Source organism: Phasianus colchicus, chromosome 9 (genome assembly GCF_987193195.1).
Source record: "Phasianus colchicus chromosome 9, bPhaCol1.hap1.1, whole genome shotgun sequence".
Lineage (NCBI taxonomy): Eukaryota > Metazoa > Chordata > Aves > Galliformes > Phasianidae > Phasianus > Phasianus colchicus.
Genome location: NC_143444.1, coordinates 22,989,114 through 23,014,982, shown reverse-complemented (window position 1 = coordinate 23,014,982; position 25,869 = coordinate 22,989,114). Strand labels below are relative to the sequence as shown.

At 45.7% G+C, this 25,869-nt stretch overlaps 1 protein-coding gene across 2 annotated transcripts in view; it reads right to left on the bottom strand.

Annotated features, from left to right (window-relative positions):
- DMAP1 (DNA methyltransferase 1 associated protein 1) overlaps positions 1-21,916 on the bottom strand; it is a 28,896-nt gene extending 6,980 nt beyond the window's left edge. The window contains exons 1-8 of one of the 2 annotated variants that reach the window (XM_031601116.2): positions 21,819-21,916; positions 21,108-21,316; positions 18,545-18,636; positions 17,579-17,774; positions 13,005-13,163; positions 11,931-12,098; positions 10,520-10,705; positions 7,196-7,267 (exon numbers count right to left, since the gene is read on the bottom strand). In XM_031601116.2, coding sequence (XP_031456976.1) covers positions 7,196-7,267; positions 10,520-10,705; positions 11,931-12,098; positions 13,005-13,163; positions 17,579-17,774; positions 18,545-18,636; positions 21,108-21,209 — 975 coding nt within the window. In that variant the 5' untranslated portion in view covers positions 21,210-21,316; positions 21,819-21,916. Of the gene's footprint in view, positions 1-7,195; positions 7,268-10,519; positions 10,706-11,930; positions 12,099-13,004; positions 13,164-17,578; positions 17,775-18,544; positions 18,637-21,107; positions 21,317-21,718; positions 21,791-21,818 lie in introns of those variants that run through there. The other variant, XM_090146566.1, reaches the window with a different exon arrangement.
- Positions 21,917-25,869: the final 3,953 nt, after the last annotated feature.

Genomic DNA, 25,869 nt, shown 5'->3' with positions numbered 1-25,869 from the left:
CGCAGGTCACAGCACAGCTCCCTGGCTACTGATGAGCACGCTGGGATAGGTGGTGTCTGAAGGCCTCTCTCTGCATTACCAAAAAGCAACATTCAGGGCAACCTCAGTGCTTACCCCACAGCTCCCAGGATGCTCTTGGCATTGTTGTGGACTGAGCCCTCTGCAGGGGCTAAGGGAAATTATGTTCCTCAGAGAACTCCAGCAAGCAACCACAGCTTCTGAGGTGAATGGCATTTGCCCTTTTCTTTCCTTCCTTATACTAGACTATTACTGTTATTTATTATCTTTAAAGTCCCCGTATAATAATAATACCTGGGAAACAGATTGCTCTAGTCAGAAAACTGATTAGCTGGGATTTTTGAGGTTACTATATTTTGGATGCTCTACTCCTTTGACAGCTTCTCCCTACAGCCCTGTTCACAACTCCAGCCCGCGCTTATAATTACAACAACGTCGCTTTTGATTTAAGGACTGCAATCCTCTGTCCTTGCTATAAACAACCCGCACTAAACACATGAACCACATGTATCAGGAGAAAAATAAATAAAGAGTCACAGAAAATTGCGTGAACCAACAGCACGGGGCCCCAGAGCCTCCCTGCACAGAGGCAAGCCTTGCTGCTCCAGGGAAACTGTGCAGAGCTTCCTAACGATACAGGATTTTCTATGCCTTTATTTAATGCTTGAGACATCCCGCCAACAAAACCTTGCTAATTCACACTAATGACCAGGAGACCTACTGCAAATTAATTGCAAATCGGCAAAACTCATTAAATGAACAAACATGATAAGAAATAACTGAAGATACAACCTCCCCAAACGGACTCGCTTCATTTGTTTCTGTGTGCCACTCAATTTTCATGATTTATGATAATACTTTTAAGCACAGTCATAAATGTATTTGAGTTTATTTTGGAAGAGTAATGAAGGCTGTGTAATTGCAGAGCCTGCAACACAACGCCCTGTTGTGTCCTGCAGCATCACCAGCTGGCAGGTAGCAGTGAGCATGGGATCTGTGCTGGGAATGGGACAGGCCTGCAGGACAGGAATAGATTCAGCTACATACCACTTGTGATTATATTTCTACGACCATCTTAAATGTCCTGCTCTTGTAAATGCTCCAATTTTGGCACTCCCAAAAATCCTGCACTGACGATCAAATTTCTTGTTTGGTCTCTCACCAAAACCCAAGAGTTTTAAATGATTGATCAGTGGTTCTTTGGACATCTCACATGACATTTTGCCCTCCCTGGTGCTGCACTCCATTTTAATTCAAGACAGTCTTTTCCTCGAAGTCATCTTTCCCCAGCCCCCAACAAAACATCCTAAAACTGTTAATCCCAACAACTCCACACTTCTGACCTGTGTATCTGCAGCTATAAAACTGTGGTTTTACGCACCAGGTCCGCTGTTCAGCATTATAATACAGCTCACTGACATTGAAAACCACCTTCTTTGTGGATTTCAGCAGCATTTCAAGAAAACTTTCTCATTAGGCACTTTCTTCGTGGATGTCTTTAGAGTACTGAGTTGTTTAGTGGGTTTCCAGGAAGACAGAGCGCTGAAGTTTCAGATGAATAATGCTGTCTGCATTTTCTGGCTGAAGATGGGGAAAGAAGGTCAACCTTTTCCCTGCTGCATGGCTCTACTCTGCAGGAACACAGAGCCTCCACTTTTGCACGGTTTTAAGACTCAAGGAAGGAAAGAACCATATTACGTATTTTAGCTTTAGAGCTCTGCAATTTAAAAGACCCCAACAGAGAAATTCAATTTCAAGTATGAATGTGCACATTTCTGGAAATTTAAAGTGCTTAACTGCTCAGAACTAAGGCGGTACAATGAGAAGTGGATGGGTAATTACAATGGATATATGCAAAAGTTGGAAAAGTTTGAAATTACACAGATATTCTCTGCCTCAATGAATGTACACACCTTCCTCTGTCCCAGCTTACAGCCACAGACCACATGTCTTACAACAGTGCCTGCTGATCTGCCAGACTGAGATTTAGGAAAGATAACAATTAAAAAAAAAAAACATAGTGCCATGCCATTCCTATGATGCAATCTAACATTAAACACAATGATTCCTTTCAGAAGGTACATGACCATCAACTCACTCCATCAATGAGGCTTAATGCTAAATAAAACAATACTTTAGGAAAACATGTCCACATTAACTTTTGTAAGTGTTATTCCAGGCTTTGTTTTTAGACAGAAGTCAGACATACCTCACAAATTCCCAAATCAATTGTGCAGAAGTACAAACTCCATACTTCAGTCCTCCTAGTAGATGAAACTGGCTTTACATGCTGGAGGACTACACTCCTCTTATTTTAGAAACCCCATTACTGCACCAGAGTGCTCTCTTTGCACCTGAGAGTACAGGAAGGCTCTGGTCCAGATGCACTTGCACAGCACAGAGCTAGATGAAAGCGGTGATGGATGCATTTTTCTTCCAGCAATTTAACATTAATTGCCCTGCAGGTTAGTCAAAAATGTCAGCATTGGAAGCATGTTGGATTCACCTTCACCAGTTCATTCAAGATAGTTCTATAGCTCTCTTTAAAAATAAACACTCCCACATTTTCATCCTATTTGAGTCTTTACAGACATGCATTTAATTAGGAAACGCACCAGCACTCACTTAGCCCTAATTAAAGGGCATGTAATGCAACACGTCCACGGTGATGCCACAACATGAGTTTGATCCAGCCTGCACCATTTGTTCATAACATTTATTCACAGAAATGAGCACGCCATCCTCCTCTCGTGCCTCTGGCAGGCTCCCCATGGACATTGCTCTCTCCCACTTTCTTGCAGAGTGCAAAATTTACAACTTCACTACTGAAAAACTACAGAAGCAACAAGCACAATTCAGCTAACTGATGCATGGGAAGTTCAGATCTGGAAACATATACTTTCCCACCTAATAAGAACGTGCTGACCACCACCAGACTATCCTAGCGAGATGCCTCAGACTGCAATCAATACAAAACAAATAAATTATTAATTGCTCCAAGTAATTAAATTTATCAAATCCAAATAAACTGATATTTTATGGAACTGCTTCCAAAGCTAAGCCTCTGAAGGGACAGTATTGATCACAGGACAGACAGATGTTTCACATGGTCACAGCCGATGAGGTCTGGGTTTGCATTAATGACAGGCAAGGAACAGAGCCAACAGCCCCTGCTACAGAGTAAACAGGCACTGTGCTTGGCCATTTAATTGTGAGTCAGACCAAATAGGGAGGATAAACACACACACAACCCCATCTTCCCTTCAAGTATCATTCATCTCAGTGCTGCAGTAAGCACTCAGTTCATACTCCAAGGAAAAAAAAAAAGGATGGAAAAGAAATCACACGCACATTCCCCCTACAACCACAGTAAATTCTTACTCATTAATCAGTGCTAAAAACAAAATGCTCAGCTGGCTAGTAAATATTTAAAAGCTGTTGAGTGTGAATATTTGAATCAATGGGTACTAAAGCTGTACTTGAAATTTGCCTTCTTCTACTTTTATTAATTGGTTAGAGGGGCAATTTGTCTACAAGATGCTGGTTAGCAGAAGGGGCCTCCCTGCTGGTTGAAAGCCCTTCCTGAGAAGATGGCCAGCTCTGAATGACCAAGCTGCAGTCTTTCCTGTGGGCTGAGATCTCCACAAACTCCTTTTCACCCTCAAGTTCTGTTTTGTTACCACGAGACATCACTCAATAGATTTTCTTACAGTTCCTTTGTTTCCAAAGCCATGACAATAGAGCAAGGACACAGATCAATATTAGAAACAAACAGGAATAGGGACAGATGTCCATCCTTTTGCATCCATCACCTTCCTTCATAAAAGCACCATTGTTGCCATTCAACAGCACGAGCTAACCATAACTTAAAATTTGCAGGCAAAGCTGAGAAAGAAAATGAGCAATTCAAGGTAAAACACCAAAGAGAAGTTAAGCATGCCAAAGTATGCCCTGATCAAAATGCAGCCTAAGGTTAAACTTAAAGCTGAATATGACATGGCACAGAAACAGTGGTGAATTCAAAACAAACCCAGCTCTGCCCTGTAGAAGCAATGCATGGCACAGATCACAGACGTGTGGTTACTGTTGGTTTGGCTGCATCCTGGAAAAGAATCAAGATTAACAGCTCTCATTTTCCTTCCCTTCAGGCAGGCCCTCTGCAAAGCCTTCCTTGTGGCTCCCTGCCTTCCCTTCAGTCTCTTCCTCTCCATTCCCCATACAAATTCCCTACTCATCTCTCATTTCCTCTGGCTCTTTGGCTACCTGCCCTCCCAGCTGAGCAGAGCTGGTATAACAGGAAGCTTTCTAGAAGTAACACTTAGAATTAATAATACATTCCTGGTGTTATTTTCATAACAGCTTTACTAACACCAAAAGCAAAGGTGTAAAATTCCTTTTCAAGGAACTCATGAAAGGCTTTACTCCCTTCCCAAACATCTGCTACCACCTCCTGTTCTCAGTGGCACCAAGGCAATACACTGACTTGAATTAAGATGAAGCTTTTCATAATGCCCAGCTTCCCACTGCCATTAGAGAAACTCACAATCTGTGCTGTCAGGAGGCAGAGGGGAAATCCCATGCAGAGCAAGGGCACAGGGGCTGTGGCCTTCTTTGCCCGTGGCCACAGCCCTATGGAGAACAATAGGAGACTGAAGCCATTGTGATAGAAGGCAGCTTGTCAAACTCACTGGAGAAGATTACACTTCAGCGTCTGCTGAAGGAGAAACTTTCAGTTATGAAGAATAATGGCTGTAAGTGACCATTAATCCTAGAAAAAAAAAAAAAAGTCTTCAAATTCAGCCTGTGCATAAGATATTTGTAAGGTTTAACAACAGGGGGAATTTTAAAAGCCTGAGCTGCCATCATTAAAACTACTAGGATCAAATTAAGTTGAATACAGACCGCTACCTTCTTCTTCAAGGACACATTTCTATATATTAATTTTAACTCAAGTTATCAGACTAATTGTAAATCTTCAGGAAATAAAAGAATCTCTCTAATCAAAGAGTAAGTGCTATTAAGCCTTGGGATGGTGTGATGCATTTCTCACACGTGACAGAGGTTGAGCCCCCATTCTTAGTGCAAAATCTGGCTGCACCTAATCACAAAGGTGTAAAGCATGATGGCAAAGTACAAAATAGAGAGGACAACAGAAGCAGTTACGTGAGGAACACTTTAAGTCTTCAGGCAAAAGAACTGCAGGATATCACAAGCCTTCAGGAATCATTTTCCAGTGTGCTCAGAGCAAAACACCTCACACTGAATGTTGCCAGAGTACAGGTTTCCAGCACAGAACACCACTTCCCCCACTAGCCCTAGCCAGCTCCCACTCTTACCAATCCAACACACCAGTGTGGAGAGGGTTTTTCATGAAAATCCCACAAGTGAAGTATTTGGATTAGCATGGATTGTCAGCTCTACTTTATACCACTCAGCACTTCAGCACCTCTCACCAGTTCACAAGGCCTGTACTGATCTTATGTAATCAGCTCCCCTCATCATCCATATGTGAAGGAAGTCAACCTATTAGGAGGAAGAATTAAATAAAGAACCCAGGCAACTGACTAAAGACTACAAATGAATTCATTTTGCTGGCTGGAAGGGAAGATTCATGTTTCCAAGCAGCAAAGTGCTATTTTTCCATCTAAACCAGTGATTTGCAATCTTTTAAAATTTGCAAACGATTGGTACTTATCATACCAGCATTTACCTCAAAAATTTTAAGCAGAGCATACGAAGCTGCTTTAGGTCATCTCAGGAGATTGGATACTGTAGGCTGAAAGTTGCTGAAGCAGACTGCCATGCCTTAGCTTATCGCTGCATTTTCTAAGCATTAAAGAGAACAGGAAGAAGCCTGTGGCACCTATTTTCACAAAGGATGGGATCTGAATTGTGCTGTTTGGCATACAAAAAGGCTGCTGGCTTTGCCAGATGGTTCTATCACTGACAGGTTATTGCTCAGCTTCCCTTTAAGGGGAAAAAAAATAAGAAAGATCAACCATCACTTACTAGTTTTCAAAATCAAAATCAATCCCCATAAATTACTCTATTTATCTTAGTGCTGGAGAACACATCTGCCATGCTTCCATAAATCTCAGCACATGCACTGCAGTATTGCCCATCACTTGCTGTTTTTTTTTGTTGGTGTTTTTGTTTGGTTTGGTTTGGGTTTTTTGGCAGAGGTTTGGTTTTATTTTGGGTTTTTTTCTTGTTTCTCAAGGCTGCAGCCTCTTTTCACACAGGTAAGGTGGTGGCACTTTGCACTAAAGGGCTCCCCTCCCCAACACTGGCTTTGCACAGGCATGCCACCTTTAACGTGCACATACAGCAGCAAGTTAAAGCAGCATCATCCCCAACATATTTTTATTAACAGTCCCAGGGTATTCCCAACAAGATCTGAAACTATTCTGACACGAAAGCAGCATCCCATAAAATATTCTTTAAAGTGATCTAGAAAGTGGGGGGAAAGGGCAAGAAACCTAATTCTCCACCCTTGCTGCAATAATGCAACCAAGGATTCTTTTATTTGGTTAGAAAAAGAAACCAAATTTGTCCTGGGCAAACAGGATTTTGCTATCAAAACTCCTCTGAAAACATTCAGCCAGGCAGGCAGCTTTACCTGACTTTGTATCCCAAAACGTGTCGCTAAGAGACAGATCTCAAGTTTTGCAGATTAAACAGCAAGAATGTTCTTTTCTCAGAGATATGTGCACAACAGGATGAACAAAAGTGCTTTTCCCACACATATTTTCCAAAGCTAGATACTGGGAATAAAAAGACTAAAAATTGGATGCATTTATGTACCTCTCTCTTTTCAAGCCATAATCTGAAGATCCAGTCCTTAAATGCACCTTCTCACCTACTAACACAGGTGCTTAACATGGCCTGTGACATTTAGCTGCAAGCTGTTTGGATTAGATAGCTCCATTTGGGTCTGCCACGTGTGTCCAACAGCCGAGTGGGCACACCAGTCACAAACATGAGCAAGCTCAGGTGCCCCTGCAAGGCAATGTGCTGGCTTCCACAGAGCCAGCATTCCTAGTTTCTGAGTCTCCACATTTATGGAATTCCTTTCTTATTTTAGAGGCAAGATCTTGACTTTCTTTAGCTATAAAAGGAGAACAGGCAGACTGAAAGATATTAACAGAGGTCCCACAGGACCAGAACAACAGCCTACCCTCTGGCTTCGCAGCGTGACACCTGCAGATTTGAAGTCAGGAAACTTGATGCCAGCAGTCTCAGGAACGGCCTGAAAGAGATCGAAACAGGATGTGTTGATGGAGGAAATAAAAAACACAACATTTGATAGAGACACTATCTGAAGGGGAAACGCTGTTTCCTATGACAGAACCACCTGCCACGGCCACATGTCAGAGCTGGGGGAAGAGGAAAATCCCAAACAAACTCACAGTGAAAAATACTGGGGCTAAAGGTACCTCTGCAGAGCTCAAGCACTTTGTTAGTTTGTTTTAAAAGCACTGCTCTCCACAAAGCCTTACACCCATCTAATGAGCATAAACCCTAACCCTAAATGGTGGTACCACCATATGCATATTTGCACACTATTATCCCTGTCTAACCTGGCCCGTTTCACTGATCAAAATAGCCCAAGACTTCCCAAATCTGCAAATTCTCTAATGTAAGAGCTGAGAAACTTCTGATCTGCACAGATATGAACCCACTAACGAGGATGTGCAGATCATAACGACTGCACCCCTCCAGGGAAGCCTGCTGTTCATACACATTTTTCCATTTGTCCTTTAATTAGACAGTTCTCTTTTTTCCCCACTTCAAATTTTGAGCATAGTAATATGAGAAAGTAAACTTCTAACACAGCTGCTTGACAGCACAGCATACGGCTGCATTTAAGCAAAATGGAAAAAATAAATGTAATCCCATAAACATCTGTGCTGCTGAACACAGGTGAGCATATTTTTAAGTGATTAAACCAGGCTATCAGCAGGACCCTTTGCATAGAATAGGGCCCCCTGGATGGGTCAGTGATACTCATGATTGAATCTAACAATAGCCACAGTCACTGCAAAATGCACGCTCAATCGTATTTTTCCAAAAGGAAAAGTTATCTCAAATCTCCCAATTTCTTTGGAGACAGCATTCACCTTGCTGCTCCATCATTTCTATGTAAGAGGCTCTGCAGCTTGCTCTTTGTTCTTTCCAGATAGGGCTGATACAAATGAGGGCCACCCCAGACCAGAAGATGCTGAAGGACAGCGACTCAATTCTTCAAGTTCCCTGCCACTGACTCCCACTGCTGTATCAGCTACCTATACGTCTTCGTTTGGAGATAACACCTTGCAAATCACTCTGCATGGCCAGGCATTCAAATTTTTGTTGTCTCTGATCACCCCAACCATGAGATGCCCCAGGAAGAATTTTCTAAACATGCCCATGGTGGAAAAAGTTCTCTCTAACTACCAACTTTTAGGGGATCACTTTGAGATTCAGCAGGTTGCAGCCTCTCTCCCTCCATTATTAGGGAGAAAGAAGGCTGCAATCAAAAACCAGTAGTCTCTGCTTCCTGTGGATGAAGGCTGGCTTTCACACGTGCCAAACACTGCTCCCCAGTCTGTTGCTGAACACCCTGACACAAGCACTGAAGGTAAATCAGCATTGTTGGCTTAGCTGAGACAACTCTGACTGCACTCAGAACATAAGCAATTAAATGAGTTCTTTTGCCTTGCGTGCCTGTACATGCTGTAAACGCTTCAACCTCAATTGACTCTTTGGTAAATGATTTTCCTTTGTTGAAATGATGCTGATGCAGCTCCCAATTCAAATTCTTAGTTAAAATGCAATTTTTTTCTTAACGTTTCCCGGCTATGGTTGGTAATTGACTCCTAATGGACTCTGTCATGGTTGAAATGATGCTAGTGCAACAACAGAAACTGCTTCTCTGCCCACCTCGGTGTGCCTATCCAGTACGTGACTGCAGACAGGCACCAGCCCCACATGCATTTAGTGCTAGATTCCCTCGTCTTGGCATCCACAGCATCCTTCCAGTCCTATTCTCCACCATCACCTTTTTGTCATTACCACTAATGATGAGCTACTTTATTCAGAGGAAGACAAGTGGGTAAGCTTTAACAGATCAGCCCTCAAGGGAATTCAGCACACAATGTCCCCAGCACTACTGTAGTCATTATGTTGGCTTGGGTGTTGGGGGACAGTTTTAAGGTAGCAGTGGCTATTAGGCACGCTTCACTGGGCAATAACTCTCTAGCATTCACTTCTTCTCTCCCCTCTCTGCACAGAACCTTTTGGAGGATGATGACAAGTGTTCCGTGATCACAATGTGGATGGACAAGAGTTACTAGTGATTAGATGGAAATATCTGAAATGTAACAGCCCCTTCCTATCAAAGGTGCTGATTTTAGTTCAGTTCACACTGCCCTCTTTCCAGAAAATGAAATCAAGGTAACATCAAATGTGAATCAAAATCTGTGTTCTGGGCTTCTTAGACTTTACCTTGGCTCAGAAAGAAACAAGACACGATAGCTTCCATAATACAGGAGTATCACAGAATGGCTGGAAGGGATCTCTGGAGGTCATTGATTAAGCAGAGACACCCAGAGCAGGTTGTTCAGGCCCGTGTACAGGCAGCTTTTGAAGATCTCCAAGGAGGGAGACTTCACAACCTTTTTGGGTAACTTGTTCCAGCACTCTATCACCCTCACAGTAAAGAAGTGCTTCCTGATGTTATTCAGAACCTGCTGTGTTGCAGTTTGTGCCCATTACCTCTTGTCCTGGCACTGGGCACCACTGACAACAGCCTAGCTTTGCCCTCTGTGCACCTTCCCAACAGGTATTTATGGACACTGACAAGACCCACCATCTTTCCTCCTGTCCCAAGCTTCCTTTCTTCCCAGCTGAACAGAACCAGCTTCCTCAGCCTCTCCTCATAGCAGAGATGCTCTGCTCCATTTATCATCTCGGCAGCTCTCTGTTGGACCCTTTCTAGTGTGTCCATGTCTCTCTCCATGGACACAGCATCTCAGCAAGACCGCTCTGATCACAGCTGAGGCTCAGGAGAGAGACATGGAATGAGCTTGAGAAAATGTTCCTGAGAATCAGGAGCATGGAGGGGATGAAAAACCTGGACCAGGAAAAGAAGGCAGGCGAAAGATAATGGGTCTGTGTGACAACTCTGCACAGCAGTAGCAGAACACCCTTAGGAGAGTAGAGACAGATGTTTTTCTCTCTGCCATGAGACATGAATGGTTGGCTGACACCATTTCATCCTGTTTCTCAGGTAGGGAAAGGAAAACATTATTTAAACCAGCACTTTTCAAATGGAAGACAGCATACTAGAGTTCTCTGCAAATGGCTGACTTCCAAAATTCATCCAAAGAATATCTACCAGAATGCAGCCATCAGCCACTCTCCCCTAAAATGCTGAAAGCCTGATCCCGGTAGAATTGTTGAAGCAACACATGTTACCCAGCCAGATCACAAAGAAGGGGAAAAAAAGATAAATGTTTACAGGCTTCTCTGTCTCTTTCTTCTGCGGCAGCTTCTTCTTGGGAGCCTTGCGTTCAGCGCGTCTCTGTTCAGTGGTGGTGTCAGCAGCTGTGATGAGTTTCTGCAGATCTTGTGTTCTCTTCTCTCTCTCCTTCTTTCTGGTTTCAATTTTGCGGAGCTCCTGAATGAGATATTCTTCTTCTGCCACCTGCAGACCAGAGCACAGAAAGGCAATCTGAGTAGTAGAGGAGGCCTGGCAAGACAAGGGGGCCATCTACTGATAACAACCATGCTCTGGATCAGCTGACTTTAAGTTCCTCTGCCTAAGCAGAGAGCTCAGATTTATAGAGCACATTACGCTCTGCAGAGCACAGTAAGACAGTTTACAACCTAGCAGGTACTGTATGGCAACACTCACGGTCCACCCTTCAGCAGCAATCATGAGTGATCAGTCTCCCCTTCAGACAAGAAGAACGAGCACAGACAAAATGGGTAAAAAAGCTCAAATATGCTATAGCCGCAAATGCAGTGCTATGAAAAGCTGACTCCCCCCAGGCATGTAATTACATTACATCTAATATCAGCACACCAATATATCTGGGAAAGACAAGCAGAGTCATTACACACACAAACTTATCACTAGTTTGAGCACCTAACAGAAAAGGAGCTTCCCAAACTTTGGGGAACACGCAGCTCCTTAATCTCTAAATCCCAAAACCATTATGCCACTTCAACAGAGAGGAAAACTAAGCATGACAATTCATAGCCTTTGATCAACTCTGGCAAGATTTATACTCCAAAGGAAACAATTCTCTCCCTCTTGGGACTCAGGACCTTTGTTAGACCTGTAGATGGTATATGCTCACCGTGAGCCTATGGGAACCAGAATGAATCCAGATATTATGAAATATCACAGAATTGTAGGGGTTGGAAGGGACCTCTGGAGACTAGTCCAACCTCCTGCACATTCTCAAGAGTAGATTACACAGGAAAGCATCCAGGTGGGTTTTAAATATCTCCAGAGAAACAGACTCCACAACCTCTCTGAGGAGCTTGTTTCAGTGCTCTGTAACCCTCAAAATAAAGAAGTTTTTTTTATACATGCTGCTGATATCTAAGGACACTGATCTGAGAACTTGGTTCTATTCAGAGGACTGGAGCAGTTAAGTGTCACAATGAAAGTACTAGCAGTTACCAGAGAACATAACTCTGCCTATCCAGCTCTCTTACCTGTACAGTCAGACTCCTTAGTAATTGTCCCTTTGTATCCTTTAAAAATGAGAACCCCCCCAAAAAAAAAGCAGTGCATAGGTGTTGCTGTTTTATTGTTCCGTCTTTTTTTTCCTTTCCCTATTTTCAGCCTATTTTACCCACCCACTGACTTAAGCCTGGCATAAAAATTTTGGGGGCAGCAATACTCTCTTCTCCATTACCTGTTCTGGTGTCCTATTGTACAGCCTTTCCAGTTGTTCCTTCCTCCTCCTCTCATGGCCAGCATCAAAAACTGGGATTTTCAGGTCTGTGCCTGGAGCTGCACGAATATTAGCCAGCTTGGCACAAATGTGGTAATACCGTTCCTTCAGGTCTTCCACAGATCTTTTCTGAGGAAGATATCAAAAGAGACTATATTATGAAAGAACCAAGCAAAACATTGCACAATAGCCAGATAAGGACACAGTAGCTGAAGTATGTGAGGTGGGGTGTAAGAGAACACCTCGGATGAGGATTACCAGGAAACTGACAAACATACCAGAGGCCTCCTCTGAGCTGCTGTCATAGCAGCAGTCATAGCCAAGAAGGCATGAGCTGTAACAATTTATTGCCCAACATTACATGGAACCTAAACCATGTTCTATCACAAGCAATAAAGGTGTTTGGGCTGCCCAACTGGGCAGACTCTTGTTATTTCACTTTGTTACATGCTCTTCACCCAAGCATTTCAGAAGGCAACAAAAGCCTCCAGCTCTTGAAAGCTCTCTGTGGGAATCACATCACTGCCAAGTCACCAAGAGGTTAGAAGAGATTTAGGATTGCATCTTCAGACCACTGATGGTCAATACTTCACCAAAGAGATGACAGAAGCCTGCACCCAGATCAAACCTCAAGTCAGAAGTAGCACAAGAGAAAAATCTCAGTCTTCCAAGGGAACATGAGAAGATTCTTCTCCCAGGGCTGTTACAACAACAGAGGACACCTATCCTGCTCAGTTAAACAAACTCCCCAGCTGCCTCATCTTCAGGGAATGATGAGTTGTTCTCCTGGCAGGGACAAACCTAACTTTCTAATAAAATGCAACAGGGAATGAGCACAAGTCATGGTGGATTTAATTACAAACAAAACAAGCAGCAATGCCCTGTGCAGGAAATTCAATATTCCCTGCTGCCAATAATTCATTATTTTCCCCTAATTAAGTTGATATAAAGGGTAATTTGCTCTTTGCAGTACAGCAAGCCCTACATGTGCTGTAACAGCAAGCTGCCAGCAACACCTTGGCCCTTGGGACTCACCTTAAACTGCTGGTGATCATAGCGGTCATGAATCACCACGAAGCGCAAGTCAAAACGCCGAGCCAAATCGAAGAGGTGGTCTGTCTCTGCTTTGGTCCACGCATCATCATGGAGATACATCTGGTACTCCTGCTCTGAGTAGACAGGTACCTGCACTGTCTAAGCAGGGAAAAGAAAAACATGGCAGCTCTCTTACAACACTACCTTTCTCACATAGCCAGCTGATAGGAGCTAAAATTCTGGAGCCAAGAGCAAGAGCAGCAGGCTGACAGGAGGGATGAAGGGTCAGGGAGGCACTGTGAGAATCCTGAGCAATGTGCCCTGCTAGAAAGTGTAAAGTAAGCAGAGGAAATTATAAGGAGCAACATGGGATCTCAGCACCACAAACACAACATTCAGGAACTACTGCCTGGTAGGCTGAAGCCTACTTCAAGTGGTAGACATAGGCAGAGTCACCAGCCCACATCCCGAAAATAGGTTGCAAAACTGCCACATAAACATGAGATTGAAATCAAGGCTGGGCCAGCTTCCCTCCCTTCCTCTCACACAGCAGCACCAATACTTTAGCATCAGCTGCTCTGACAGTTGATTCTAATTGAGCTGGGACATGCCTGCTGCATGGAAGCAATGGGATAGACAAGAAGGGGGTCCTATTCCTCAGTATACTTCCTGCTTTGATACAAAACCCACTTCTTTCAGAGCACAATTCACACCGAGTATGAAGATCTGAAAGACCAGGTGCAGTACAATGGAGACCTGTAAGCCTGGCAAACAACTCTGCCTTTCCTTCCTCATCTACCCTCAGAGATGCTACAAAGTTCCATTCCAGGTGCCTAAAAGGTCAAATCCACACCACATTCTCCTGCTTAAAAATGCTCTGCAGAGGCTCTGTCCAGAACACAAGTGTCACACAGTGCTCCCTCAGATTACTAAAGGAACAATAAAAATACTTAAAGTCACTCCCTCCCTTACCACTCCTGCAGTGGAATTTTGCTCTGCATGATGAAGTCTTGCAAGAAAAACAAGAAAACATCACATGCATGTAAGCAGCACACACGCTTCAAAACCTCCATGCCCTCCTGAGTCCTACAGCAGAAAACTCATCATCATGAACTCCACACAGCCTCTTTAGATCTCTCCTGCCTTTCTTCCAGCACTTAGGCACGGAAGCATAAAGGTGAAGAATGCCTCTTGGAGACACACTGCACACATCTCAGCCTTCAAGCACTATTTCTATCAAAAGAAAAGCCATCCTACTGGACACCATAAGGATGTCCTATATACTTCTTCAGAAAAATTTTCTTTTTTAAGAGTAGCATACATACATGAAAAGAGCACAGCCCTGTGCAGTGGATGGCAGGGAAGGTGGCAGATCCCTGGTCCTAGAAGAGAATGAGACAAACAAAGAGCAGTCCCCAGACACCTTCTCAGCTTCTCTCTCAGTGGCTCACAGGCTTCTCCAGCTATGACAGTCTACACAATGGGGACTCCTTCAAAGTGATAACTTACAAGAGTTACTTTGGTTGCTTGTATAAGTCACTTAAGGTTTTAGCACCTTGTGGCCACACAACTCAGTATTTGAATTTGCAGTGAAACAACTCGAAGCTGGATCAGCAGAAATGGGAAGAGACTTCTGAGTACAAGGAACGCAGTTAAGCACTGCAGCGCTGGAAGCAAGTCTCCTGTAAGAAGACAAGCTCTCATGAGATGGGAAGCCTGAACATCAGATCACCATCAGTTCAAATGCAATATAGCCATGAAAATGCAAGCAAGAGTCTCCAAGGGGATTTCCAGAAGAAACTGAAAGGGCTTCAGTTGCATAACAAGACCTTGTCTGGAATACCAACTGCAACTCAACTGACCAATGCTCAGAAAAGATGAACTGAAATGGGAACAAGTAAAGAGAGGAGCAACGAGGATGAGTAATAGGGTGGGGAGCTTGTCCTCTCTCCACAGACTGGATGAGAAAGGAGCCTAATAAAAGAAGCCTGAAAGAGATCTGACTGCAGGCTTTAAGTATGCTGGATGGAATGCAAAGAATACTCACAGGATGGAAAAAAAAAAAAAAAAAAAAGAAAGAAAAAAAGAAAAACAGATACAGACAAAGAAATTGGCTCACAAGGAAAAAAAAATTGTCCATTTAACACGGAGAATTCAACCTGGAAATGAGAAATGGAGCAGAAAGTGACTGGAACAGCTTCCCAAGCAAGCACAAGGGCAGGGAAATCCAACAAATGGAACTTGATCAGTTTATGAAACGGACTGGATGGTGCAGGGGCTGAAAGAGACGAGACAAGGATTCAATGGCCCAGAAAACCCCTCTCAGTCCTACATTTCACACTATAAACTCACACAATGATGGGCTTTAAATTAGCTGCAACTGCTCAGGAAAGATCCTGGAGCCATGAGACAGTTCTAAGCTTTTCACAGTGCTAAGCAGCAGTGAAAAGACAAACTGAACAGTAATAATGATTAGAAAAAAAGAAACACGGCCTAAGCGCAAACCCACCATACCTCCAGAACAGCAACATGCACTCACAGTCTACCCATTTCTAAAGAAAGGATATTTCAGAACAGAGGGCAGATGCAAGTCAAAGCATGGAAAACACTGTACACAGCAAGGACAGTTTACTGTTTTGTAACTCAAGAGCTCAAAGGCATCAAATGAAATACACAGATAACAGTTATGAACAACACGGAAGCACCTCTTTGCACTACACAAAATTAACCTGCAGAACTCACTGCTGCAGAACATTCACAAAGCAGATTTCTGCCCTGAATGCACCCACTATTAAAAACAAGTTCCAAGTTAAGAAATCCCCAAGTGAAACACCAGCAGAAGCTAGCAACAAATGCTCTATATTTGCCCCCTTCTCATACTCTTTCTCCAAGCCTTTATGAACAGAAGTCAGAAAGAGAATTTTGGCCAAGACAAGCCTTTTAAGCCTTTGCTCTGACACCAGTGAAGCTGTTTCTATGTTCTCATTTCACAATGGATCGTAGGGAAAACTGGAAGCACAGAGAAAAGGCAAAGCAACTGAGCAGTGGTGCAGGAATGGGTTTGAGTGACCAACAGGAAGGTCTGCACAAGAATGTGGGCTCATTAACAGGAGTGAGAAACACAGGCAGAGGTATCATGTATGCAAAAAGGATCCAGGAGAAAAGTAGGGAAATAAATAAATTTCTATGATGTAGCAAATATCTGTAGAGCTCCACATGAGTGCCTTCTACCCTCCCAACCACAGATCCACAGCAAGTGTAACAACTTGCCCCTAATATTACATAGGTGTGTGGGTCCACACAGATGGCAGAGGTCTGTACCACTAATCTGTAGGTTGCAGCCTTGCTGAAGACTCTTCTGTCTGTCAATTCACAGTACATGATAAAGTTGAGGAAACAAGAATCATATAATTACAACACCCAAGCATGGTCCCCTCTGATAAACTTGTCTGAACTCAGCCAAAAACTGTTAGAGAGGTAGAGTCTTGGAGATAATTATATTGCCGAAGTTTCATGCAGACAGCTAGGTAGGTGCCTTGACTAAGTGAGTCCAGTTTCAGACTTCCACCCTAGACATCAGAGAAGAGATACCACAGGAGGCTCTTACCAGCGTCCCAACAAAAGAGAAAGCAGCAGTCAGAGTATGAGCCTTCTAATATACAAGGTCAACCAACCACTTAACTCTGCAGGAAGCCAGGCTTTGTTAGTGCTGATGCTCTACGGGTTGCAAACTTAAAATGTTGCATACAGTTATATACAAGCAGAGCTTCTGCAGAATCATGTGATCACATGCTTTTTTTTTTTTCCTTCCTCCTTGAGGTCTGCATCATAAAGGGGGTTAAATGACATAATGGAGGCATACTAAGTCTCCTCCATCCTAACTTTTGAGGTCCTGACTTTGAAATATAAATCTTGCTGTAGCTTCGTTTCTGTACGCACATGAAAGCATTAACCACTCAAAGCAGATACATCTGGGACAAAAGACAGCAGGAGATTATAACAACACATTGTGATAATTTAATATAAGATGCAAAGAACAGGGTACTGCACTACACTGATACCATGGGAGCAATTTCAGAGGAATGCGATATAATTCAGTATCTGTGTTGGAATCCGGCCAAAAGGCTGTAAGCCAGCATTTTGGCCAAGCAGCTACAAGTGAATTTTTTCATACTGGGCAAGATAACAAGACTTATGACTTCAATGCCTCACTCAGAATAGAGCATTTACTACCCACAGCCTGTAATCAGAGAGAAGACATTGGTTAAGAAGCTAATTAGATGGTGCAGTGACTCCTTACCAAATTGGTGACTGCACCCCCGAAACACAGAAATACTCTGGCAAGCTCTGACCACATACTGAGCCCACTTAGCTTGAAGGATTTGGAGACTTCACAGTCTGAGGTTACAAGGCTGCATGCAGATCATGCTGCAATTTAAAATGCAACTGTCAAATCTATTTCAGCCTTCAGACATTGAAAGAACCAGCTTCCTGTCTGGATACTCAAAAAGCTGATGAAAGGATAGTTTGCAGCTGCTATTTACTCACTTCTATTTGAAACTGACCCCACTTACTTTATTGAACCTGGCAAACGGGTAGTCCTTTCCCTCCTCTGCTGCTCTCCTCCAGTGGTAGAACATAGCTCCATCTTTTCTTGCTGGGTTGGTGAAGGGCATCCACTTCCAAGGCCGGACTTTCTTCGACCCCAGCTTTGCTTTGACTGTTCGATAACCCTGAGTTGTATCACTTGGCAGCAGTGGAGGTGCATCCCTGTGGTGGAGACAAGCACCAGCTGAAGAGAAGCAGGAAGAAGCCCAGAACAACCCAGAGCTCAGACTCAGAGTGGGAATTCCCACAATGTCTAGGGTGGGACAACCTGAATTTCAATTTTATTCCAGAATTTGCACTTCCCAAACTGCAATGCTAATATGCTCAGCTCTTCCATGATGCTTCAGTGCTGGTTATACAACAGCACCTAACTCTAAATTTCTCTAAGCCAACTCTAGATTAGTGCTGACATAAGCTAAAGCACAGCTCAAAACTTCTAAGGTAAAAAAGATGCGGAGATGATTACATACTGTCAGAGAAATAATTTTCATTGCATAAGTTGAAAGTTGCATGCATCAGAGAACAGAATGCACTGCATGGATAATTGTGAACACAATCACCTGGAAAGCAAACTATGTAAGAACCCTCCGGCACAAGGGCACAACCCAGAGCAAGCCAAATACAGGATGCAGCAGTACTCTGCAAAAGTAAAAGCAGGTGCTATTCCCAGCCACAAATAGAAGAGCATTAGATAAAGAGAGGTAATAACACTGCACTGACTGCACTGGCCTATTGCACGTGGACTTAATTCACTTCATACACAAAGTAAACCCCTCAAATTTAGAAGAGAGGCAAGGCACTGCCCACGGAAATCCAAGAGAGGGGCATGCAAGTGGGCCAAGCACAATGGGCATCGACAGTGGAAGGCAAGACTGTGGATGCACGCAGATACTGCCCAGCTACAACCTGTACAGACGAACTCAAGCTCTTACTTTTTGTCAGAGTAGAGGAGTGCATAAACTTCTCTGTGCATTCCTTCTGGCCTCTTAAACGTCAACGTCTCTGAAGATTTCTTGGATTTTTTCTGAAACAAAATATTTGAATTTTAGTTTCAGACATGGCAATCTCCAAAGGAACATATACAACTACAAGAGCTGGTGCTCTGTTACATTCTTCATTTCTGAAACCTTGAGTTTCTCCAGAAAACTGCCAGCTCCTGTGGAAAACATTGACAACAAAGCACGCCTGCTTTCAGTGATAGCACTCGCTACTACTCAGACACCTGTTTCTGAAAATACTTTGATCTGCTGACCTTACAGCAGCCCCACGTTAAAACTAACAGAAGAATCACTTATCCAGGTAAACCTTCACTCCTGTCTCAAGTGTCATATTCACACAGTAAAGCTTCTGTTTGCTTTTTGTTTTTTACCCCACGTACTATCCTTATATTGAGAATTCAGGACAGACAATTCAATCTAGCCTTTACAAAGTTTGTCAGAGCTGACGGTTTCTAAGACATAATCCATCTTCTATTACCTACACAATTTTATAAAGAAGTAACATTAACTACTGCATTATCAAGGTACACTTTGAGTGAGCCAAGTTTACTGAGTAGTCCAAAGCATTTGGTCTTTCTAACTACTTACCATGTCACTATTTTAATACACTTGCTTACCATAGCACTACCTCTTTTAAATATTTTGTGACAGTAAAAGTAACTCCGTAACATAAACTGTATTGAACAGACACAGTCAATTCTAATAAGAAAATTCAAAATCCCATTTAAAAAAAAAAAGCTATTATATTGAACTACAACTCCTATCCATACAACTTCATAACACACATTCATTATATTAGTACATTTTTACTCCTAATCAAATACCTTTTTCTGAGCTTGTCAATCACTTTGCATAGGAGCAATGTAAGGCCAACCAGGGCAGTTATCCATATGACCAGTTTGAATATTGGCTTCTAAAATTCCCCCAGCGTTTCCAGATTTATTAAAAGTTAATGTCAGCAAGTCAGAGATCACCTCAGCCAGCTCTTTTAGGACCTGAGAACAAATTACCTGCTTCTGTTGATTTAAATGTTTTTTATGCCCAGTAATTTCTTTAAAGCATTCTCAGTCACTAATGGACTGGAAAGTACTTCATCGTTCTCCTGTTATTTAAAGACATCAATCTGATTCTTTTCTAGTTGAGAACAGAACTATTTCCTGAGCAAGTGCTGCACCGTTATTACTGATGCTTATCTCTCTTTGTGATAATGAATTATGCCCTTGGTATGATTTCATTTCTGTACTGTGCAGAAATTCCAAATGCTTCACTCACAGCTGCACACAGCCTCCACCACTCCTTCCAAAACCTCCCACTTTCCTTCCCTTTCCTCTCTCTTTCCATTAGACAGCCAAATTTGACAAGAACCCCATTTTGTCTTCCACTTCAAAAGAGAGAGATATTCTCAGTACTCCTTCAACTCTCTGCTAGCCAAAAAACAAGTGCATCTCAACCAAAGAACTCACAACTCTGTGCACTCAGCAGCACAACATCACAGGCTGAATCCAATCAGTGAACTGCTTGCTGGACACACTTTACCATAACACTTGATAATTGGTGATTGTAACACTTCAACCTTCTAATTAGTGAGTATAATCAGTTTTCCATTACCCCAGTTATAAACTACGTGCTCTATTCCCAGCAAGGCAGTCACAAAACCTCTACAGCTCTCTTCAGAGCCAAACATTCCAGTGGAAGCAAGCAAAGGCGTTAAGGAAGGGAGACGGTGGCGTTTCTCATTTTGTTGTGGCTGTTCTTTTCAGACAGTATACAGGCTTTACTTCAAATGAAGCCATCTCTGCTACAGACAAATCCCTGGGGATTTCATCTACCCTGCACCATTTTCCAAGCACCTCCACATCCCATTATTATCTGTGAATTGATCTTCCCAACACCTTGCAAAGCACGGAACAGTAAGATCTTGCCTGAATTTAGAACACAGAAGGCAACAGCACCCAGTAGTATATTACCACAGAGAATGCAGCATACTTTCTTAACTACTTCCCAACTTGCCCACATTCCCACAGGCAACACTTCCCAGTTGTCCCAAAGACAAGGCACACAGCTTGCCCACATGGGGCCTGCTTGTTCAGTTTGAGAGGATTTAACATTTAAACAGGTCAGACAACATCTTTGTCTTCTCAAGCAGAGCTGCTTTGTATTACTTACATATGCTTGGGGGCAAGACACTAAACACCTTTTTCTCTTACCCCCACAAGAGGAGAATTTTGGAGACAGTTGAAAACATTCTAGGGCCAGGCCTGGCTCACAAGAACACTATATGCACAGCTACAGCTTAAATACTGCCCCAAATGCTACAGCACCAGTAACTAAGAACTACAGGAACCCAGGAACAGAGCCCTGCAGGCATGTCTAGGTACACCACAGGAACCTGGAAATAAACACTATGACAGGAACATGCTTTATTCCATCTTTTCTCAAACATCCACTCCAGACACCATAGAAAACAAGCAGCAGCCGTCTGGCTGTGGTGGTTCACCTTATCTGAGTTGATGATATCCTTCTTATTGATGGTGCCCGTGTTCTCAGACTCCACACCCCCCAGCTCCAGGATGTCCCGCACATCTGCACCCGTGGCCATCTCGCTGCCTGCCTGCTGCCTTTGCCCGCCACCGTCCTGTCCAGCTCCGGGGAAAGGGAGAGCAAAGAGCTGGAGTCAGTGTGCAGCTCCTGGTGGCGGCACATCCACTGAAAAACACACATGTGCATATATGTACTGAGCTGCACAGATGCAAGTACACGTATATAGATACATACACCCTCATATAGGTACACAGACATGCAAACATATACGCACACGCATTTAAACATATGTACACACATATATACACACATCTGTACATACACACAGACCTAAGTGCATGCACACACACCTACACACACGTATGGAACACAGACACACTCATATAGATACATGCACATGCAAACATACACATATACCCACACACAAACCCAAGTGCACGCACACACGCGCCTATACACACGTACCCACACACACTACACTCACACATACCCCCCCCCAAAGCCGCCTCCCGCCCCTTAGGCCCAACACCGGACCCTCGCACCCCACCACCCCCGAGACCCACGCACACCATCCCCGCGCCGGCTGAGGGCACAGCGGGCTGCCGGGGCCGCGGAGAGCCGCGGAGGTCCCACTTAGCCCCGCTTCTCGGCCCCCTCCCGCCCTCACCCGCTCCAGCTCCGCGGCCACCGGGACGGTGCGAGCAGCACACGGGCCCGGGCAGCGCCACTTCCGGTCCCGCCACGCCGCGACCGGAAGTACCCGGAGCCTTTTGTGAACGCACCGCGAGGTTGAGGGAGGGAGGAGGAGGGCGGTGGGAGGAAGTATTGTGATCGCGTGTTCGAGCCCCGCTCCCGCCAGGTGGCGTTCCCGGCTCGGATCTGCGGGCAGCGAGCAGTGCGGCGGGATCCGCGGCCGCTCGACGAGCTCCTTCCCTGTGGAACACCCAGGAACGGGTGCTCAAAGCCAAGTATTCCTTCCCGGGCTCTTAACAGCTCCGGGGCTTGCCTGGGTACACCTTTCCTCCAGCCGTGCTGCCAAACTCGTGCTGCCAGGGCCGGTCCTACGAGGTGCTGCCAACGTGTCCCACTGCGTTTGTCCTGGGTTGTCACACCGTCCTTCCTCATTTCTAGCATCCTGAGGGACACGGTTAGCAGGCACAATGGGAGTGGGTTGGCGTTTGGACTGGATGACCTCAGTGGTCTTTTCCATCCTCAATAATTCTATGATCCTTCCTCATCCTTTGGCTGTCTTTGGCCCAGAGATGGTTTCCACTATTCCCCTGTTACAGAGAGAAACGAGGCTTTCCCAGCACTTTGTGCAGAGGAAGGCAGGCCCTGCCTCCACCCTGCTTTCCCTGAAGAACCTGGCACACAGAATCACACACAGAATGGCCAGGGTTGGAAGGGACCTCAAGGATCATGAATCTCCAACCCCCCTGCCACATGCAGGGCCACCAACCTCCCCATTTAATGCTAGACCGGGCTGCCCAGGGCCCCGTCCTATTTAGCCTTGAACACCTCCAGGGATGGACGGGGCATCCACAACCTCTCTGGGCAACCTGTTCCAGCACCTCACCACTCTCTGTAAAGAACTTTCCCCAAACATCCAACCTAAATCTTCCCTCCCTCAACTTAAAACCATTTCCCCTCGTCCTGCAGTTATTAACCCTTTCAAAGAGTTGATTCCCCTCCTGTTTGTAGGCTCCCTTTAGGTACTGAAAGGCTGCAATGAGGTCACCCTGCAGCCTTCTTTTCTCCAGGCTGAACAAGCCCAGCTCCCTCAGCCTGTCTTCATAGGGGAGGTGCTCCAGTCCCCTGATCACCTTCATGGCCCTCCTCTGGACCCTCTCCAACAGCTCTGTCTTTCTTGTACTGGGGGCTCCAGACCTGGACACAGTATTTCAGATGGGGCCTCACAAGAGCAGGGTAGAGGGGGACAATCACCAGTGGCTGCAGTGCAGCCTCAGGGAGCTCCTCACCATGAAGAGCAAAAAGCTCTTCTGGTGGCAAAAAGCCACCAGAGAAGGAGCACCTCTCTTTTAGCACCTCGCTCACAGGTCGTCCATGCTTTGTTCATGAAGCTGTACAACAGCACTTCTAGAAAACACAACAAATTTTGATCTGCCCAGAGGCAGATGGCCATTTAGTATCCTTGAGCTATGATTTTAGCACCTGCTTTTCTGAGCAGGGGATTTCTGTGGTTTCTGAGGGGCAATGCTGCATCCAGGAGCTTTCACAGCTAGCAAAGAGGCTCAGCTGGAGATGTCAGTCACCTGAGCACGCCTGGTCCGAGGGCAGGATGCTCTGCCCACAGATGGCCACGAGGCAGGGCCATGACGGCCCCATGCCAGAGGTGTGCGTGTCCCCCAGGCTGGCACCTGCGGAGGAGGACAAGTGCAAACACTGCGGCCATGGGGTGGGAGGAGGTTATCTGGGGCCCAACAGTGGAAAAACTCTCGGTGTGTGACTAAGACACGATAGCGCCAGGTGTGGGTCCAGGCATGGTGAGCGAGCTGGGGAATTATCGCTTCCCCATGGATTCAGGTGCCTGAAGCCAAATGTTTCCTAAGGGTGCGGTGACAGCCACAGCCCCGCTATCACGGCGCCTGGCCCACCCCATGGCCAAGCAGCAGGGATGTGGGGGCTGACTGCTGGATTTTCCCAGGTGCTTGGGATGGGACACAGCCCAGCACCCTACAGGGAGGGTCAGACAACAGTCCTGAGTACATCCCTCAGTGGAATCACCATGTTCACGTTCCCAGGGAGGCAAAATCCAACAGCACCTTCCTGCCTCCAAAACCCCAATCCCAGAGCACCTGAGTAGCATTCCACCCCCATCCCCATCCTAGCTCTGTCTCCTGCCATCTCCAAACCTACCACTCTCACCATGAAAGAGACCCCAGCTCCAACCCTGCCCCCCCCCAGGGCCCCAGTCCTGCTGGCAGGTGCCTGCAAAGGGCCGGCCCCGCTGCAGCCATGACTCACCTCGCTGCTGGGACCTGTTGTTCCATGCCTTGCTGCTTCCCTCCCTGCTGCCTCAGCTGCACTCCAAGTCTGTGGGTCTGCACCGTGAGAACTGGAGGGGTCCCACCTGCTTTGCTGGAGCATTTTGGGTCCCTGTATGCCTTGCCAGGACACAGCAAAGCACTTTCTGGCTGGCCTTTGGCACGGATTGTTCTCTTTCCTAGTGCTCATCTGGCATGGAGTGTTTCTCAGTGTTTCCAAGGGTGTTTTCTCACTGCCTTCACAGCTTTGCAGGGCAAACTTACCCAGGCAGGGACCAGGCACCCTTCTCCAGCAATCAGCACACCTTGGCGCAGGCCATGGGGAGAGGCTGAGTCTCATTAACAACAAATTAGGGGCAATTGCCATTTTCACTACAGCTACTTCTGACCCTGGTGAGGATCCTGGCCATGCCTGGGGTAGTTCTGCCTGGGATGGAATCCTCTGCCCTCAGCTCAATGCCAAGCAGCACACACAGAGCTAGGCCCTGCTCCCGCCCTGATGATGAAAGGTGAAGAAGAACAGGTTTGTGCTCTGATCTCACAGCCCAGCCTCAAAACAGCCGCGGACCGTCACCGCGGCTCCCAAGATGCTCGGGGAGAGGACAGCAGAGCCAGCCTTTCCAGTGAGACGGGATGGTTGGAGAAATTCATCGTTCCCCTGGAAATAAAAATAATAATCATAATAAAAACACAAAGCCAGAGATTACTTATACGCACACAAACACAGAGGCACGCACTCTCTCCCCATCTGGCTTTGCCAGCCTGACTCATCGCTAATTCAAACAGCCCACACCTTTCCCTCTCCCTCCATGTGACATTTCGAACGAGTGAAGGGGAAGAGGCAGCAGTCCCAGAACTTTGCTGGAGCCATCCTGCTGGTGTCAGACCCCTGGCTTTTGGTACAGGGTCCCAGAATTGAAGCACCCCAGGAGCCCGTCACAGCTCCCCTATGTCCCAGTGCAGTCACCCCACAAACACACCCCTCCGAAACTGGGGCAAGCCAAGTGCGGAGGCAGCTGCAGAAAGGACAAGTGACAACTCAATGGGTTAGTAACACCTGCTGATGGAGTCCCATGTGCACAGGCAGGATGCGAAGTCCCAGGCTGGCTGCCACCCTCCTGCCCAGGGCAGACCCAAGGGCTGCAAGCTGGATACTGGCCCCAGGACAGCCATTCCCTGCTCTACCATTCCCAACTTTCCTCCAGCTGAGCTCATCACAGCAGGAAATGGGAAGGAGCAGGCTCAGCCCAATCCCTCTCACAGCAGAACTCCATCCAATTTCCAGCTGCAGGACATCAGAAGTCACCACTACATGCAGGGCAATACTGGGGGCCGGGCACCACGTGCTCCCAGCGCAGCATCAGGCCTGGACAAGCCCCAGCTTTTGGAGGGCTGCATGCATGACGGGTAATCAGCCGTGGGAGGGAGGGATGGAGCCAGACCTGCTCGCTGAGCTTGGGACCTGCCAGCATGCTGCTGCTGAGTCACCCCATTAATGCAGGGAAACCTCAGCACCTGAACCCAACGCACACGGGGACAGGCGGCCACACGCAGCTCCTGGGGTGAGGACACAGCCAGCGCCACGCTCCTGCTGCAGGGGACAGCGGGACGGAGCACTCAGGGAAGGCAATAGGGCTGACAAAGCTGCCAGGAGGGTTTCTGCTGCCGTTCCCCTCAGCTGTGACTCACCATAGGACCGGTCACACCATCCCT